Source organism: Trachypithecus francoisi, unplaced genomic scaffold (genome assembly GCF_009764315.1).
Source record: "Trachypithecus francoisi isolate TF-2019V2 unplaced genomic scaffold, Tfra_2.0 Contig01440, whole genome shotgun sequence".
Classification (NCBI taxonomy): domain Eukaryota; kingdom Metazoa; phylum Chordata; class Mammalia; order Primates; family Cercopithecidae; genus Trachypithecus; species Trachypithecus francoisi.
This window is the reverse complement of record NW_022681431.1, coordinates 30,635,436-30,653,451: the sequence shown is the minus strand read 5'-3', so window position 1 is coordinate 30,653,451 and position 18,016 is coordinate 30,635,436. Positions and strand designations below refer to the sequence as shown.

At 42.9% G+C, this 18,016-nt stretch overlaps 1 protein-coding gene across 8 annotated transcripts in view; it reads left to right on the top strand.

The window, feature by feature from the left end:
• The window catches only part of SLC20A2 (solute carrier family 20 member 2), a 132,325-nt gene that overhangs the window by 109,408 nt on the left and 4,901 nt on the right, over window positions 1–18,016 (top strand). For all 8 annotated transcript variants that reach the window (XM_033232442.1, XM_033232434.1, XM_033232452.1 and 5 more), the window contains 2 exons: window positions 2,135–2,320; window positions 3,517–3,601. In XM_033232442.1, the coding sequence (XP_033088333.1) occupies window positions 2,135–2,320; window positions 3,517–3,601 (271 nt within the window). The remainder of the gene's footprint in view (window positions 1–2,134; window positions 2,321–3,516; window positions 3,602–18,016) is intronic.

The window sequence follows — 18,016 nt, the reverse complement described above, 5'->3', positions numbered from 1 at the left end:
GTTCAAGTTTTGTCGTGAGATTGCAGCAGTTCAGTCACATCGCCAGACTCCACTTCCAGTTCTCTTGCTGTTTCCGCCACATCTACAGTGGCTTCCTTCATTAAAGTTTTGAATCTCTCAAAGTCATATGTGAGAGCGGAATCAACTTCTTCCAAACTCCTGTTAATGTTGGTATTTTCACTTCCTCCCATGAATCACAAGTGTTCTAATGGCATCTAGAATGGGGGATCCTTTCCAGAAGGTTTCAATGGACTCCCTAGACCCATCAGAGGAATCACTATCTATGGCAGCTCTAGCCCTACAAAATGTATATCTTAAGTAAAATAAGACTTGAAAGTCAAATTGCTCTTTGATCCATGGGCTGCAGAACAGATGCTGTATTTGCAGACAGGAGAACAACATTCATCTCCTTGCATATCTCCATCAGAGCTCTCCGGTGACCAAGTGCATTGTCAATGAGCAGTAATGTTTTGAAATATTAATTTTTTTTCTGAGCAGTAGGTCTCAACAGTGGGCTTAAAATATTCAGTAAACTATGCTGTAAACAGATGTGCTTTGTTGTTCCATTTCTAGAACACAGGCAGAGTAGATTTAGCATCATTCCTAAGAGCAATAGGATTTTTGGAATGTAAGTGAACATTGGCTTCAACTAAAGTTAACCAGCTGCATTAGCCTCTGAGAACAGTGTCAGCCTGTCCTTTGAAGGCAGGCATTGCCTTCTCTCTGGCTATGGAAGTCCTAGCTGGCATCTTCTTCCAATAGAAGACTGTTTCTTCTACATTGAAAATTTATTGTTACTGTAACCACCTTCATCAATGATCTTAGCTGGATCTTCTGGAGAACTCACTGCAGCTTCTCCATCACCACTTGCTGCTTCACCTTGCACTTCTATGCTATGAAGATGGCTTCTTTCCTTAAACCTCCTGAACCAACCTCTGCTCGCTTCCAGCTTTTCTTTAGCTTCCTGACTTCTCTCAGCCTTCACAGAACTGAAGAGAACTAGGGCCTTGCTCTGGATTAGGCTTTGACTTAAGGGAATATTGTGGCTGGTTAGATCTTCTATCCAGACCACTTAGACTGTCTCCATATCAGCACTAGGGCTGTTTTGCTTTCTTATTATTCATGTGTTCATTGGAGTAGCACTTTAAATTTCCTTCAAGAAGCTTTCCCTTTGCATTCACAACTTGGCTAACTGGCCCAAGAGGCCTAGCTTTTGGCCTATCTCTGATTTTGATATGCCTTCCTCACTAAGCTTAATCATTTCTAGTTTTTGATTTAAACTGAGAGACATGCAACTCTTCCTTTCAGTTGAACACTTAGAGGTCACTGTAGGGTAATTTATTGGCTTAATTTCAATATAACAATATCTCAGGAAATAGGCAGGAGGAGAGGGAGAGAGACAGGGGAGTGAGCGGTCAGTGGAGCAGGGAGAACACACATAGCATTTATCAGTGAAGCTTACCATCTCATATGGGAACAGTTCATGGCACCCCAAAACAATTATAATAGTAACATAAAAGATCACTGATCACAGATCCTAACAGATATGATAATAATGAAAAAGTCAGGAATACTATGAGAATTACCAAAATGTGACACAGAGACATGACGTGAGCACATACCTCTGGAAAATCGCGTCAGTGGACTTGCTCGATGCAGGGGTGCCACAAACCTCAAATTTGTAAAAAAAAGTCGTATCTGAAGGCCAGGTGCAGTGGCTCATGCCTGTAATCCCAACACTTTGGGAGGCCATAGTGGGCAGATCACGAGGTCAGGGGTTCGAGACCAGCCTGGCCAACATGGTGAAACCCCATCTCTACTAAAAATACAAAAATTAGTCGGGTGTGGTGGCCCACAGCTGTAGTCTCAATTACTCGGGAGGCTGAGGCAGGAGAATTGCTTGAACCTGGGAGGCGGAGGTTGCAGTGAGCCAAGATCACACCACTGCACTCCAGCCCGGGCAACAGAGTGAGACTCCGTCTCAAAAAAAAAAAAAAAAAAAGACAGAAAAAACGTCGTATCTGTGGAGTGTGATAAAGTGAATAAAATGAAGCACAATAAAACAAAGTCACCTGTATCATGTACAGTGCCACTTGCATATTTAGTTAATCTTTTCTCTTTTTATTTTTCCCAGTAATGCCATCGGTCCCCTGGTAGCCTTGTGGCTGATTTACAAACAAGGTGGGGTAATGCAAGAAGCAGCTACACCCGTCTGGCTGCTGTTTTATGGAGGAGTTGGAATCTGCACAGGCCTCTGGGTCTGGGGGAGAAGAGTGATTCAGACCATGGGGAAAGACCTCACTCCCATCACGCCGTCCAGGTAAGCCTGGCTGGTGGACGGGAAGGGCAGGTCTTGTCATCCGAGGCCTGGGTAGAGCTGCCCTTCTGTGTCTGAACAACCTGCTCAGCACCGGCAGTCGGCAGCGAATCACAGGGAGGAAGGGACAGTGGGCAAGAATGGCCCTACTTACCATGCCACCTATCCTTGCCCTCCCTCACTGTGTCCCGGCCCCCAGCCACAGGGTGCCTGAGATGAGGAGTGGGAAGGGCAGACAAGCAGGGGTAGCAGAGCAGAGGAGGCAGGGAGGAGAGAAGCAGCTCACCCTTAGCCAGCACGGGGGCCAGAGGCAGGTGGGCAGGGAGGGCACAGACTTAAGCAGGCCCCCAGGCTGGCCTTTCCTGAAAGTTCTCTGGCCACCCCAGCTCTCAGCAACCCCCCTGCTGGGGTTACTTTCCTCTTGCTCTGCCAGACAGCAAGGCGCCCCCTGTCATCATGGGTGAGCTCTGGAGGCTTTAAATGTGGTCTCTCAACTGCATAGCCTTTAGCTGCATCAGGGGTTAAAGGAACTTCCAGAACTTTCAGAACATGACCAAAATTTGGAGCCACCTGTGGTAGGAAATCTCTCTCTTTTTAAAACATACGGGAGGTTTCCTTTTCCTACAGGCTCTGGGAGTTTCAGGAAGTGATCCAAAGGCACCCAGGGTGGGGAGGACCAGAACCCAGGTTTCATCACGCAGCTCTGCCCTGCATCTGCAGAGAAACCTAAAATAGCTCCAGTGAGCCTCCTATATAAATTTCCAATTTTAAGTTCTCACTTGAAAATCATTTCAATAAAAGATATTTGAGAAGATTGATTTGAAGAAAAATTTGTAATCTGAGAAAAATACACTCTTTTGTAATAAGTACACATTTTTTAAATGAGAGCATAGTTTTTCCTTTGCGTTTTAGAAATGACTGATTTACTATCTTACTGCACAGCAGGAATGTCTGGCCCAGTGTGTGGTCTTTGAAATGTATCAGAAAGCCAGGCTTCTGGGGGCCGTGCACAGGAAAACGCAGCCTTGGTGGGAATCGCTGTCATTGAGCAGCGGCCTCTTGTTCTGTTAAAGTTGATCTTGCCCAGTCAGCAGTTGGCAGTCACCCCGGAGAATGTTCTGGCGAGCCTCTGTCACCCGCGGGGTGTCAGGGAGGCGATACAGAGGACACCCGTGACGTGTCTCATGCTCCCTCCGCAGTGGCTTCACGATCGAGCTGGCCTCAGCCTTCACGGTGGTGATCGCCTCCAACATTGGGCTTCCAGTCAGCACCACACACTGCAAGGTAGGCCCCTGCTAGCCGGGAGGCCTTCTCCAGGCCACTGGGATGGGTCAGGGCCACCGGACCGCATGTGAGGGAAGCTGTAGGGCTCTGTAGATGGTTGTGCAAAACGCATCTCCAGGTTCTCTGGGTCTCTGGGACCTTGTTTTTCTCCATCTGCCCCCTCCACCATCCTCCTCTCGGTAGGACACCACCATCCCTTGTTCAGACCTGGCTTTTCCAAGGCAGAATGAATGCTAGGGCTGGCCTGCCTGAGACTGGCCTGCTGCCCTCCCACTGCTTCCATGGTGAAGTTTGATTGGCATCCTGTGTGCGCTGAGCATACCTGTGGGCTCACATGGGAGCCTGCCACTTGGTCCAGCCATTGAGGGGACTGGGGGTTGACAGTGGAAATAGCAATTAACAAAAATAATCTCTGTGGAATTGTAGGGCATAGTTGTTTCTGGTTTTGTTCCTTATATGATGTTCAAAGTGATGGTATTGCCATAAATTCCCCATGAGGGATAATTACTGATACCGACCACTGAGGAGTGCTCTGAAACCTACAGCTGGACAAGAGAGGGCTCCTGGTCGTGGTGTGGAAAGTTGGAGCTGCAGGGAGGAGCCCTGAAGACCAGTGAAGAGGAAATGGGCTCTGGGAGTTTCAGAGAGTGATCCATAGATGGCCAGGGTGGGGAGGACCAGAACCTGGGTTGGGAGGACCAGAGCCCAGGTCTCATCACCCTACTCTGCCCAGTATCTGCAGGTACTTCTAAAATAGCTCCGGTGAGCCTCTGTATACAGACACACTCACCAGTCTCAACAAAGCGAAAGTCACTTCCGGATTTTTCCTAGGTTCATTCGTTTGTATCATTCAAGAAAAACTAATTGGCGTTTGCTGCATGGGGGCAGAGTTCTCGGCACCAGAAGGAATATATGAGCCCTCATAACAGACATAGCCACCCATGTTTATATTTACTCACAATTTTAAGATTCCAGCCAATATGTTTAAAAGAAAACTCCAAGCAAAGGCAAGTGGCTTCATGCTTCAGACACCCAGGTCAGGTGGCCTCACAAGAGTATATGGTGTGGCCCAGCGGCGTGTTTCAAAGCTGGGGCTCTGCGCATGAGGAATCAGCCTCAGTGGGAAGAGTTTGTTTTGTTTTTTCCTTTTTTGCTACCATATACAGAAATATTTCAATTTCCACAAAGTTTCTGTATAGAAATCCCCCTACTTACTGATTATCAGGAGAGTGCTGGTACTGTGCCCCACACCACACACATGGTACGCCATCCCCTCTCCACAGCAAGCCTGTGGGGCAGAACTGTCCCTCCCAGTCCACAGGTGAGGAGACTGGGTTCCCTCAGAGCTGGGCCGCCTGCCATGTGCACACGGCCACATGTGGTAGATCCAGGATTCATATCTTCGCCTCAGGCCACAAACCTTCTCGTTCAGGTCCCCATCAGTGCCATTGTGGTGCCCAACCATGGCCAAGGTGCCTGGAGCAAGCACTCCACTGGCGCCATGAACATGAGCTCCCTCTGTCTCCCCAAGAACCTTCCCCAGCTTCACAGATGAGGAAACTGAGGCAAAGGAAAGTTAAGTAACGTGCCCGAGATTACACAGCCAGGTAGCAGCCCAGCTGAGGTACCCACGTGGACAGCATAGCCAGCGTCGTCCTCCCCGGCTCCGCCTGGCAAGCATGGGGGAGGAAGGCAGGAAGAGGTGCGGGTGCGCCCGCCGCCCATTCATTGTGATTTCCTAATGTGAGTTATTTAAAACTTACCAGAGAAGCACATATTCACTGAAATATTTCAAACAATACAACACTGTAAGGAATGAAAAGTAACATCTTCCCCAGACTCCACGTTACTTCCATTCACTGTGGTGTGTGGAGCGTGGAGGAGACGCATGTCGCTAAATATATTCTTTTTCCAAGGACACGGGCTTGTGACTTTTCTATAGGCATCAGTTGTCTTTTGGAATGCTTTTAAACACATGTAATGCCATCTTTTTAATGATTAACCTACACTTAAGCAAGACTGCTGAAGGCTAACTCTTCCACACCAGTTGAAATAGCTTTTTTTTTTTTTTTTTTGAGATGAAGTCTCACTCTGTCACCCAGGCTGGAGTGCAGTGGCATGATCTTGGCTGACTGCAAGCTCTGCCTCCTAGGTTCACGCCATTCTCCTACCTCAGCCTCCCGAGTAGCTGGGACTCCAGGCACCTGCCACCACGCCCGGCTAATTTTTTATATTTTTAGTAGAGATGGGTTTTCACCGTATTAGCCAGGATGGTCTCAATCTCCTGACCTCGTGATCCACCCACCTGGGCCTCCCAAAGTGCTGGGATTATAGACATGAGCCACCACGCCTGGCCAGTTTTGTTTCCTTTGAGCTGGTGATGAGTAGTCTTAGGATAGCTTGTTGGCACTTAAAGCAGGTCTCCCTGAATGGGACTGCAGTGGGGTGCCATCTGTAAAATAGACAAGACAGGTCACAACTTGGGTTTGAGTCAGTTTGTCCGATATCATTGATCATGGACTTCTGGACAAAGCCCAGAGCTATTCCCTGTGAGCACTAAGGACACAGCCTCAGCTCTCAGGAACTTGCAGTGTAGTTGGAGAGCAGATGGCTCTCATCAGAGTCCAAATAATAGAAGTGCTGAGAAGAGTTCACAGTTGTCATTACTCCATAACACTTATTCTCTCATATCACATATTTCCCCTGCACACAACAGTCCCCAAATGGCAAATGTGGGATGAACTATGAGAGCCGTGGGATGGCGTGAAGAATGGGGCCCTCTGTGAGTGAGGCTGTGAATCTGGAAACACTCAAAGGGTATTGATGTCCACATAGAGTCATAGTTGAATTGCATCAGTTTTTAGGATAATTATCCTGTGTTTGATTTTTAAGTTTCTTGCTTAGAGCCATCTAATAGAAGGTAGGGAAAAGTTGGGGACTTGGCAGGAAATAAGATGGAAACTATTGTTTAAAATGAGTTTTTGAATGTATCTAGGTACATGTTATTGATTTATGCTTCCTTCTAAGTATACGTGGCTAAGTGCATAGATTTGTTTTATTTTGTTTTGTTTTGTTTTGTTTGAGACAGAGTCTCGCTTTGACGCCCAGGCTGGAGTGCAGAGGCTTGATCTTGGCTCACTGCAACCTCTGCCTCCTGGGTTCAAGCAGTTCTCCTGCCTCAGCTTCCTGAGTAGCTGAGATCACAGGCATGCACCACCACACTTGGCTAATTTTTGTATTTTTAGTAGAAATGGGGTTTCTCCATGTTAGCCAGGCTGGTCTTGAACTCCTGACCTCAAGTGGTCCGCCTGCCTCGGCCTCCCAAAGTGCTGGAATTATAGGCATGAGCCACTGCGCCTGGCCTAAGTGCATAGTTTAAATTTTGTTGTAGCCTGTTTCAAAACATTTATGAAACCATACTATATTATGTGATATATGAGCTGAATGTATAACTTGGGAAAAAACAATTAGAAAAGTCCTGTTATCACATTTTATTCCAGAAGGCATATATAATAAGACAGTCTGTTTGATGAGTTTCACCCTGTATGTGTTCTGGTTTCATACATTTTGTATTTCATATCAGAGGACTCAGTTTATCAGATACTTTCCTGGAATAATTCCTTTGAGTAGGGTCAAAAGCCTTAATTGGCCAGGCACGGTGGCCCATGCCTGTAATCCCAGCTACTCAGGAGGCTGAGGCCGGAGAATCGCTTGAACCTGGGAGGCGGAAGTTGTGGTGAGTGGAGGTCGCACCATTGCACTCCAGCCTGGACAACAAAAGCAAAACTACCCCCTGGCCCCAAAAAAAAAACAAAAAAAACACAAAAAACAGAAGCCTTAATTGAAGACATAGAAACTGGTCTTGAAAATAAAAGAATCCTCAGACGTTATGTTTCAGCAACTCATTCATCGTTCTTCCATTCTGTGATCCTTAATCTTACCTTTGGTCTTTAGCCCTAGCAGATAACACACAGTGCCGCTACTGAGCACAGTCGCTCTTGTGTGTGCTCTTTAATCGGAATTTGGAAGTCATGTTCTGCAGAATGTTTTAATTCCATACTGGGTGGATTGAGATTATTCCTGTTTGTGGATCACCCACACTGTCAATCTTCACTGATGACATAGATGATGATTCAACCACCATTTAAATTTGGAACAGCATATAGGGAACACTACTGATTTCAAATGTAGGATTATAATTTCTAATTTAATTTATAATTCTTGCTGTCTGGTCCCCCTTCTTCTCAACAATTTTTTTGCTGTAACTACCTGATGATGGCCTTAAACTGGAAACACACTCGATTTATTAAAAGGGAAGTTAGAACACAGCAAAAAATACCATTTTACATCCACAGAAGACATGATCAGTAACAAAGACATAGTACTCTGGATCTTTTATGAATCAAATAACATGTAACTAAATACATAAAATTGTTAAGAACGCAGAAATTACTGTCTTAGCCTATGATAAATGAAGTATAGAAAAAGTATGTGGGAATATAAAGAATTTGAACATTTATTTAGAGCAGCATAATTAATAAATATGTACAAGCTTTTATCCTGCTGATCATATGCTTTCCTGTCAAGCATCATGAAACATTTATAAAAATCCTAAAATCAGAAAACCATGATAAAAATCTCTATAAAATTTTAAAAACAGGCCTGGCATCGTGGCTCACACCTGTAATCCCAGCACTTTGGGAGGCTGAGGTAGGAGGATCACTTGAGCCCAGAAGTTTGAAACCAGTCTGGGCAACATAATGAGGCCCTGTCTCTATTTTATAAAAATTTAAATTTAAATTAAAAAACAATTTTTAAACATACATTGTGCTAACCATGATCTCTAATTACAATAAAATTAAACTGGACATTAATTATATATTGAAATAAGAATGTATCCCAACGGAGACTTTTTAATGGGTTTTTAAGGTAGCAATTGAATTAAGGAGTTTAGAAAAATACAATGATAGCTTTCTCAGAAAATAATAAAAACTGAATGTGTGTGTCTGTGGGTGGATACAAATAGCAAAACCTGTGGCAACCAAGTTATGCTAAGATGAAAATTCATATCTTTAAATGGTTTAATTGATCAAAAGGAAAATAAAATAACCAAGTATTAAAATTAGGATTTTGTAAAAAAGTCCAGGACAATAAAAATTGAGGAAACAGGTTGTAAGAAATATAGAAGTAAAATTAAGTAAAAACAAAATAAGGGGAGAGGAAAGTGGCTACTAATAAAATATCAGATTACATCAAGGAAAAGAGGGAGGCAATTAAGTGGGGGAAGGAGGAAGACATTGTGATGACAGATAGAGAAGACCATTGTTTCCATTATTTATTTTATTTTATTTTATTTTTATTTATTTTTTTATTATACTTTAAGTTCTAGGGTACATGTGCATAACGTGTAGGTTTGTTACATATGTATACTTGTGCCATGTTGGTGTGCTGCACCCATCAACTCGTCAGCACCCATCAATTCGTCATTTATATCAGGTATAACTCCCAATGCAATCCCTCCCCCCTTCCCCCTCCCCATGATAGGCCCCGATGTGTGATGTTCCCCTTCCCGAGTCCAAGTGATGTCATTGTTCAGTTCCCACCTATGAGTGAGAACATGCAGTGTTTGCTTTTCTGTTCTTGTGATAGTTTGCTAAGAATGATGGTTTCCAGCTGCATCCATGTCCCTACAAAGGACGCAAACTCATCCTTTTTTATGGCTGCATAATATTCCATGGTGTATATGTGCCACATTTTCTTAATCCAGTCTGTCACAGATGGACATTTGGGTTGATTCCAAGTCTTTGCTATTGTGAATAGTGCTGCAATAAACATACGTGTGCATGTGTCTTTATAGCAGCATGATTTATAATCCTTTGGGTATATACCCAGTAGTGGGATGGCTGGGTCATATGGTACATCTAGTTCTAGATCCTTGCGGAAACGCCATACTGTTTTCCATAATGGTTGAACTAGTTTACAATCCCACCAACAGTGTAAAAGTGTTCCTATTTCTCCACATCCTCTCCAGCACCTGTTGTTTCCTGACTTTTTAATGATTGCCATTCTAACTGGTGTGAGATGGTATCTCATTGTGGTTTTGATTTGCATTTCTCTGATGGCCAGTGATGATGAGCATTTTTTCATGTGTCTGTTGGCTGTATGAATGTCTTCTTTTGAGAAATGTCTGTTCATATCCTTTGCCCACTTTTTGATGGGTTTTTTTTTTTCTTGTAAATTTGTTTGAGTTCTTTATAGATTCTGGATATTAGCCCTTTGTCAGATGAGTAGGTTGCAAAAATTTTCTCCCATTCTGTAGGTTGCCTGTTCACTCTGATGGTAGTTTCTTTTGCTGTGCAGAAGCTCTTTAGTTTACTCATATCCCATTTGTCAATTTTTGCTTTTGCTGCCGTTGCTTTTGGTGTTTTAGACATGAAGTCATTGCCCAAGCCTATGTCCTGAATGGTACTACCTAGGTTTTCTTCTAGGGTTTTTATGGTATTAGGTCTAACATTTAAGTCTCTAATCCATCTTGAATTAATTTTCGTATAAGGAGTAAGGAAAGGATCCAGTTTCAGCTTTCTACTTATGGCTAGCCAATTTTCCCAGCACCATTTATTAAATAGGGAATCCTTTCCCCATTTCTTGTTTCTCTCAGGTTTGTCAAAGATCAGATGGCTGTAGCTGTGTGGTATTATTTCTGAGGACTCTGTTCTGTTCCTTTGGTCTATATCTCTGTTTTGGTACCAGTACCATGCTGTTTTGGTTACTGTAGCCTTGTAGTATAGTTTGAAGTCAGGTAGCGTGATGCCTCCAGCTTTGTTCTTTTGACTTAGGATTGTCTTGGCAATGCGGGCTCTTTTTTGGTTCCATATGAACTTTAAAGCCGTTTTTTCCAATTCTGTGAAGAAAGTCATTGGTAGCTTGATGGGGATGGCATTGAATCTATAAATAACCTTGGGCAGTATGGCCATTTTCACGATATTGATTCTTCCTATCCATGAGCATGGTATGTTCTTCCATTTGTTAGTGTCCTCTTTTATTTCACTGAGCAGTGGTTTGTAGTTCTCCTTGAAGAGGTCCTTTACATCCCTTGTAAGTTGGATACCTAGGTATTTTATTCTCTTTGAAGCAATTGTGAATGGAAGTTCATTCATGATTCGGCTCTCTGTTTGTCTGTTACTGGTGTATAAGAATGCTTGTGATTTTTGCACATTAATTTTGTATCCTGAGACTTTGCTGAAGTTGCTTATCAGCTTAAGGAGATTTGGGGCTGAGACAATGGGGTTTTCTAAATATACAATCATGTCATCTGCAAACAGGGACAATTTGACTTCTTCTTTTCCTAACTGGATACCCTTTATTTCTTTCTCTTGCCTGATTGCCCTAGCCAGAACTTCCAACACGATGTTGAATAGGAGTGGTGAGAGATGGCATCCCTGTCTTGTGCCAGTTTTCAAAGGGAATTTTTCCAGTTTTTGCCCATTCAGTATGATATTGGCTGTGGGTTTGTCATAAATAGCTCTTATTATTTTGAGGTACGTTCCATCAATACCGAATTTCTTGAGCGTTTTTAGCATGAAGGGCTGTTGAATTTTGTCAAAAGCCTTTTCTGCATCTATTGAGATAATCATGTGGTTCTTGTCTTTGGTTCTGTTTATATGCTGGATTACGTTTATTGATTTGCGAATGTTGAACCAGCCTTGCATCCCAGGGATGAAGGCCACTTGATCATGGTGGATAAGCTTTTTGATGTGCTGCTGAATCCGGTTTGCCAGTATTTTATTGAGGATTTTTGCATCGATGTTCATCAGGGATATTGGTCTAAAATTTTCTTTTTTTGTTGTGTCTTTGCCAGGCTTTGGTATCAGGATGATGTTGGCCTCATAAAATGAGTTAGGGAGGATTCCCTCTTTTTCAATTGAGTGGAATAGTTTCAGAAGGAATGGTACCAGCTCCTCCTTGTACCTCTGGTAGAATTCAGCTGTGAATCCATCTGGTCCTGGACTTTTTTTGGTTGGTAGGCTATTAATTATTGCCTCAATTTCAGAGCCTGCTATTGGTCTATTCAGGGATTCAACTTCTTCCTGGTTTAGTCTTGGAAGAGTGTAAGTGTCCAGGAAATTATCCATTTCTTCTAGATTTTCTAGTTGATTTGCATAGAGGTGTTTATAGTATTCTCTGATGGTAGTTTGTATTTCTGTGGGGTCTGTGGTGATATCCCCTTTATCATTTTTTATTGCGTCTATTTGATTCTTCTCTCTTTTCTTCTTTATTAGTCTTGCTAGCGGTCTGTCAATTTTGTTGATTTTTTCAAAAAACCAACTCCTGGATTCATTGATTTTTTGGAGGGTTTTTTGTGTCTCTATCTCCTTCAGTTCTGCTCTGATCTTAGTTATTTCTTGCCTTCTGCTAGCTTTTGAATGTGTTTGCTCTTGCTTCTCCAGTTCTTTTAATTGTGATGTTAGAGTGTCAATTTTAGATCTTTCCAGCTTTCTCTTGTGGGCATTTAGTGCTATAAATTTCCCTCTACACACTGCTTTAAATGTGTCCCAGAGATTCTTGTATGTTGTATCTTTGTTCTCATTGGTTTCAAAGAACATCTTTATTTCTGCCTTCATTTCGTTATGTACCCAGTAGTCATTCAGGAGCAGGTTGTTCAGTTTCCATGTAGTTGAGCGGTTTTGATTGAGTTTCTTAGTCCTGAGTTCTAGTTTGATTGCACTGTGGTCTGAGAGACAGTTTGTTATAATTTCTGTTCTTTTACATTTGCTGAGGAGTGCTTTACTTCCAATTATGTGGTCAATTTTGGAATAAGTGCAATGTGGTGCTGAGAAGAATGTATATTCTGTTGACTTGGGGTGGAGAGTTCTATAGATGTCTATTAGGTCCGCTTGGTGCAGAGATGAGTTCAATTCCTGGATATCCTTGTTAACTTTCTGTCTCGTTGATCTATCTAATGTTGACAGTGGAGTGTTGAAGTCTCCCATTATTATTGTATGGGAGTCTAAGTCTCTTTGTAAGTCTCTAAGGACTTGCTTTATGAATTTGGGTGCTCCTGTATTGGGTGCATATATATTTAAGATAGTTAGCTCTTCCTGTTGAATTGATCCCTTTACCGTTATGTAATGGCCTTCTTTGTCTCTTTTGATCTTTGATGGTTTAAAGTCTATTTTATCAGAGACTAGGATTGCAACCCCTGCTTTTTTTTGTTCTCCATTTGCTTGGTAGATCTTCCTCCATCCCTTTATTTTGAGCCTATGTATGTCTCTGCATGTGAGATGGGTCTCCTGAACAGCAGACTGATGGGTCTTGACTCTTTATCCAGTTTGCCAGTCTGTGTCTTTTAATTGGAGCATTTAGTCCATTTACATTTAAGGTTAATATGGTTATGTGTGAACTTGATCCTGTCATTATGATATTAACTGGTTATTTTGCTCGTTAGTTGATGCAGTTTCTTCCTAGCCTCGATGGTCTTTACATTTTGGCATGTTTTTGCAATGGCTGGTACCGGTTGTTCCTTTCCATGTTTAGGGCTTCCTTCAGGGTCTCTTGTAAGGCAGGCCTGGTGGTGACAAAATCTCTAAGCATTTGCTTATCTGTAAAGGATTTTATTTCTCCTTCACTTATGAAACTTAGTTTGGCTGGATATGAAATTCTGGGTTTAAAATTCTTTTCTTTAAGAACGTTGAATATTGGCCCCCACTCTCTTCTGGCTTGTAGAGTTTCTGCCGGGAGGTCTGCTGTTAGTCTGATGGGCTTCCCTTTGTGGGTAACCCGACCTTTCTCTCTGGCTGCCCTTAAGATTTTTTCCTTCATTTCAACTTTGGTGAATCTGGCAATTATGTGTCTTGCAGTTGCTCTTCTGGAGGAGTATCTTTGTGGTGTTCTCTGTATTTCCTGAATGTGAATGTTGGCCTGCCCTACTAGGTTGGGGAAGTTCTCCTGGATGATATCCTGAAGAGTGTTTTCCAACTTGGTTCCATTTTCCCCCTCACTTTCAGGCACCCCAAGCAGACGTAGATTTGGTCTTTTTACATAATCCCATACTTCTTGCAGGCTTTGTTCATTTCTTTTTCTTCTTTTTTCTTTTGGTTTCTCTTCTCGCTTCATTTCAGTCATTTGATCCTCAATCACTGATACTCTTTCTTCCAGTTGATCGAGTCGGTTACTAAAGCTTGTGGATTTGTCACGTATTTCTCGTGTCATGGTTTTCATCTCTGTCATTTCGTTTATGACCTTCTCTGCATTAATTATTCTAGCTATCAATTCTTCCACTCCTTTTTCAAGATTTTTAGTTTCTTTGCGCTGGGTACTTAATTCCTCCTTTAGCTCTGAGAAGTTTGATGGACTGAAGCCTTCTTCTCTAATCTCGTCAAAGTCATTCTCTGACCAGCTTTGATCCGTTGCTGGTAATGGGCTGCGCTCCTTTGCAGGGGGAGATGCACTCTTATTTTTTGAATTTCCAGCTTTTCTGCCCTGTTTCTTCCCCATCTTTGTGGTTTTATCTGCCTCTGGTCTTTGATGATGGTGACGTACTGATGGGGTTTTGGTATAGGTGTTCTTCCTGTTTGATAGTTTTCCTTCTAATAGTCAGGACCCTCAGCTGTAGGTCTGTTGGAGATTGCTTGAGGTCCACTCCAGACCCTGTTTGCCTGGGTATCAGCAGCAGAGGTTGCAGAAGATAGAATATTGCTGAACAGCGAGTGTACCTGTCTGATTCTTACTTTGTAAGCTTCCTCTCAGGGGTGACTCCACCCTGTGAGGTGTGGGGTGTCAGACTGCCCCTAGTGGGGGATGTCTCCCAGTTAGGCTACTCAGGGGTCAGGGACCCACTTGAGCAGGCAGTCTGTCTGTTCTCAGATCTCAACCTCCGTGTTGGGAGATCCACTGCTCTCTTCAAAGCTGTCAGACAGTGTCGTTCGCGTCTGCACAGGCCTCTGCTGCTTCCCCTTTTGTTGTTTAGCTGTGCTCTGTCCGCAGAGGTGGAGTCTACAGAGACAGGCAGGTTTCCTTGAGCTGCTGTGAGCTCCACCCAGTTGGAGCTTCCCAGCGGCTTTGTTTACCTACTTAAGCCTCAGCAATGGCGGGCGCCCCTCCCCCAGCCTCGCTGCTGCCTTGCGGTTAGATCGCAGATTGCTGTGCTAGCAATGAGGGAGGCTCCGTGGCCGTGGGAACCTCCCGGCCAGGTGTGGGTATAATCTCCTGGTGTGCCCGTTTGCTTAAAGCACAGTATTGGGGTGGGAATTACCTGATTTTCCAGGTGTTGTGTGTCTCAGTTCCCCTGGCTAGGAAAAGGGATTCCCTTCCCCCTTGCGCTTCCCAGGTGAGGCAGTGCCTCGCCCTGCTTCAGCTTTCGCTGGTCGGGCTGCAGCAGCTGACCAGCACCGATTGTCCGGCACTCCCCAGTGAGATGACCGCAGTACCTCAGTTTAAAATGCAGAAATCACGGATCTTCTGTGTCGCTCGCGCCAGGAGTTGGAGACTGGAGCTGTTCCTATTCGGCCATCTTGCTCCGCCCCCTGTTTCTGTTATTAAATAAACCACACAGCTATATGCTAAGAATTTGAAAACCCCTGTGAATTATTTTCTGCAACAATATACATGACAAAGAAATATTGGCCTAAGAAGTAGAAAAAAGTGGAAAATCTGACCCAGAACAATAGGATGAAATTAAGGGAGTTCTCCAAAAATAACTGTTCTCACCTAAAAAAGCAAAAAGTTGCTAGGGGTGGGGTGAGTAAGGATACTGCTGACTAGATGAATTAATTAGAATCTTTTCCACTTAAACAAAAAAAGCAGCTCTCACACGATCTAAACTTTCCCACCACGTAGGAGGAAAAACAAAACTAGAAAACCTCTCCCATTTGTGCCATGGCGTACACTGAATAACCCTAATACCAAACCTAATTTAAAATATCACAAACAATGATATCTCTGTTTACTGATGAATATTGATTGTAAAAACTTTAAGCAAGATGCTGATAAATGAAATCAACAATATTTGGCTGGGCATGGTGCTCACACCTGTAATGCCAGCACTTTTGGAGGTTGAGATGGGCAGATCACATGAGGTCAGGAGTTCAAGACCAGCCTGGCCAACATGGCAAAACCCTGTCTCTACTAAAAATATAAAAATTAGCCAGGTGTGGTGGTGGGCGCCTATAATCCCAGCTACTAGGGAGGCTGAGGCAGGAGAATTGCTTGAACCCGGGAGATGGAGGTTGCAGTGAGCTGAGATCATGCCACTGCACTCCAGCCTGGGCGACGGAGCAAGACTCCATCTCCAAACAAAACAATACTATACAAGAACCTTTCAGCAGGACCAAATTGATCAAGATTACCAGAAAGTGGGCTCCCTTCGTGACAGGGCAGGGCTGCATCACCCACCAGCGTCTGTGCAGGGCTAGGCCCTTGCAGGGGATCAAGATGGGCATATGGGCAGCTTCAGTATAATATGCCTTAGCAATCCACTTCAAAAGAAAAAAAAAAGATATCTGTTGAGATATAAGCCAAAAAGACATTTGATGATATTCAGTTTTTCTTTCTTTCTTTTTTTTTTTTTGAGACAGCATTTCACTCTTGTTGCCCAGGCTGGAGTGCAATAGCATGATCTTGGCTCACCGCAACCTCTGCCTCCCAGGTTCAAGCAATTCTCCTCCCTCAGCCTCCCAAGTATTTGAGATTACAGGTGTACGGCACCACACCCAGCTAATTTTGTATTTTTAGAAGAGACAGGGTTTCTCCATTTTGGTCAGGCTGGTCTTGAACTCCCGACCTCAGGTGATCTGCCTACCTCGGCCTCCCAAAGTGGTGGGATTACAGGCATGAGCCACCACGCCCAGCCAATATTCAGTATTTCTAAAACACTACTAGAGTTCATAAGAGTGACCAAGTCCAAGATAAAAATAGAAAAATCCAGCACTTGTTCATCAACAATAGCCAATTAGAAAATGTAATGGAAGGGAAAAAAACTGCCACCATAATTGCAGCAAAAATAAAAGGTATCTCAGAATAATCCTAACAAGCACTGTGAGTGGCACCAGGTACGGTGGTGTGTTCCTGTAGTCCCAGCTACTCAGGAGGCTGAGGGCATGAGGACAGCCCGAACCCAGGAGTTCAAGACCAGTCTAGGCAACATAGTAAGACCCCATCTCTAAATAACTAAATAAATAATTTTTTAAAAAAGAAATGTGAGTGATATATATGGAAGAGGCATAAAACTGCTCAGAGGTATAAAAAGATAATCTGAATATGAGACGTAACATGCTATTGGATGGGAAAACCAGATGTTGTAATGAAGTCACTTCTCCCTAAATACATCCTGAACAGGATTTTACTTGGAACTTGACAAAACGAGACTAAAGAATACATTTTGATGAAATAAATTATCAGCAATATAAAATGATCTAACAAGAAAACTGAAAGGAGGAACTAGCCTTCCTGACATGTAATGTCATATAAGGAAACAAAAGTCAAGAGTAGGTCCTGGGAGGAGGGGTTGGGAACTGGGCATTAGTGTTTTATGGGACAGTTTCCATGTGGGATGATGGAAAAGATTCTGGAGACGGATTGTGGAGATGGTCTGCAAAACAATGTGACAAAATAATGCCTCTAAATGGTATGCTGAAAAGTTACTAAAACTGTAAGTTTTATGTTCTGTATATTTTACCACAACAATTTTTAAAAGTAGATACCTGGACAAGAACAGAGTAGATAGCAATGGATGGAACCTGTTCCATATGAACATATATTTTGAAAAAGGGAAAATTTAACCAGTAAGTGTTTGAAAGGTTGGATAGCTGTCAGTCTAGAAAAACAAAATTAGACCACTCTCAAAATATATGAATGTAAATCTGATGGCTTAAATAATATTTTTAAAATATTCTTAAATTTAGAGTAAAATGGAACTTTATTTTAGAAAAATAAAATGGAATTAAATATTTATCAAATATTCAAGCCAAAGATAAATCACAGAAGAAAATTATAGCATATTTTACTGCATGAAGTTAGAAACTTGAAAGTGAAACAAAGCAAAATACTACCTAGAGAAAATATGTGTATTTGATATCACAGAGTTAATACCATTATTCAGTGAAGACTACACATAAATAAGGAACACATTAGATTTTATGTAAATGGACAAAATACATGAAGAGACAATTTTTTTTTTTTTCTTTTTGAGACGGAGTCTCACTCTGTCGCCCAGGCTGGAGTGCAGTGGTGCAATCTCGGCTCACTGCAACCTCTGCCTCCCCAGTTCAAGCGATTCTCCTGCCTCGGCCTCCCAAGTAGCTGGGATTACAGGTGTGCGCCACCATGCCCAGCTAATTTTTTGTATTTTTAGTAGAGACAGGGTTTCACCATGTTAGCCAGGATGGTCTCGATCTTCTGACCTCGTATCCGCCCGCCTTG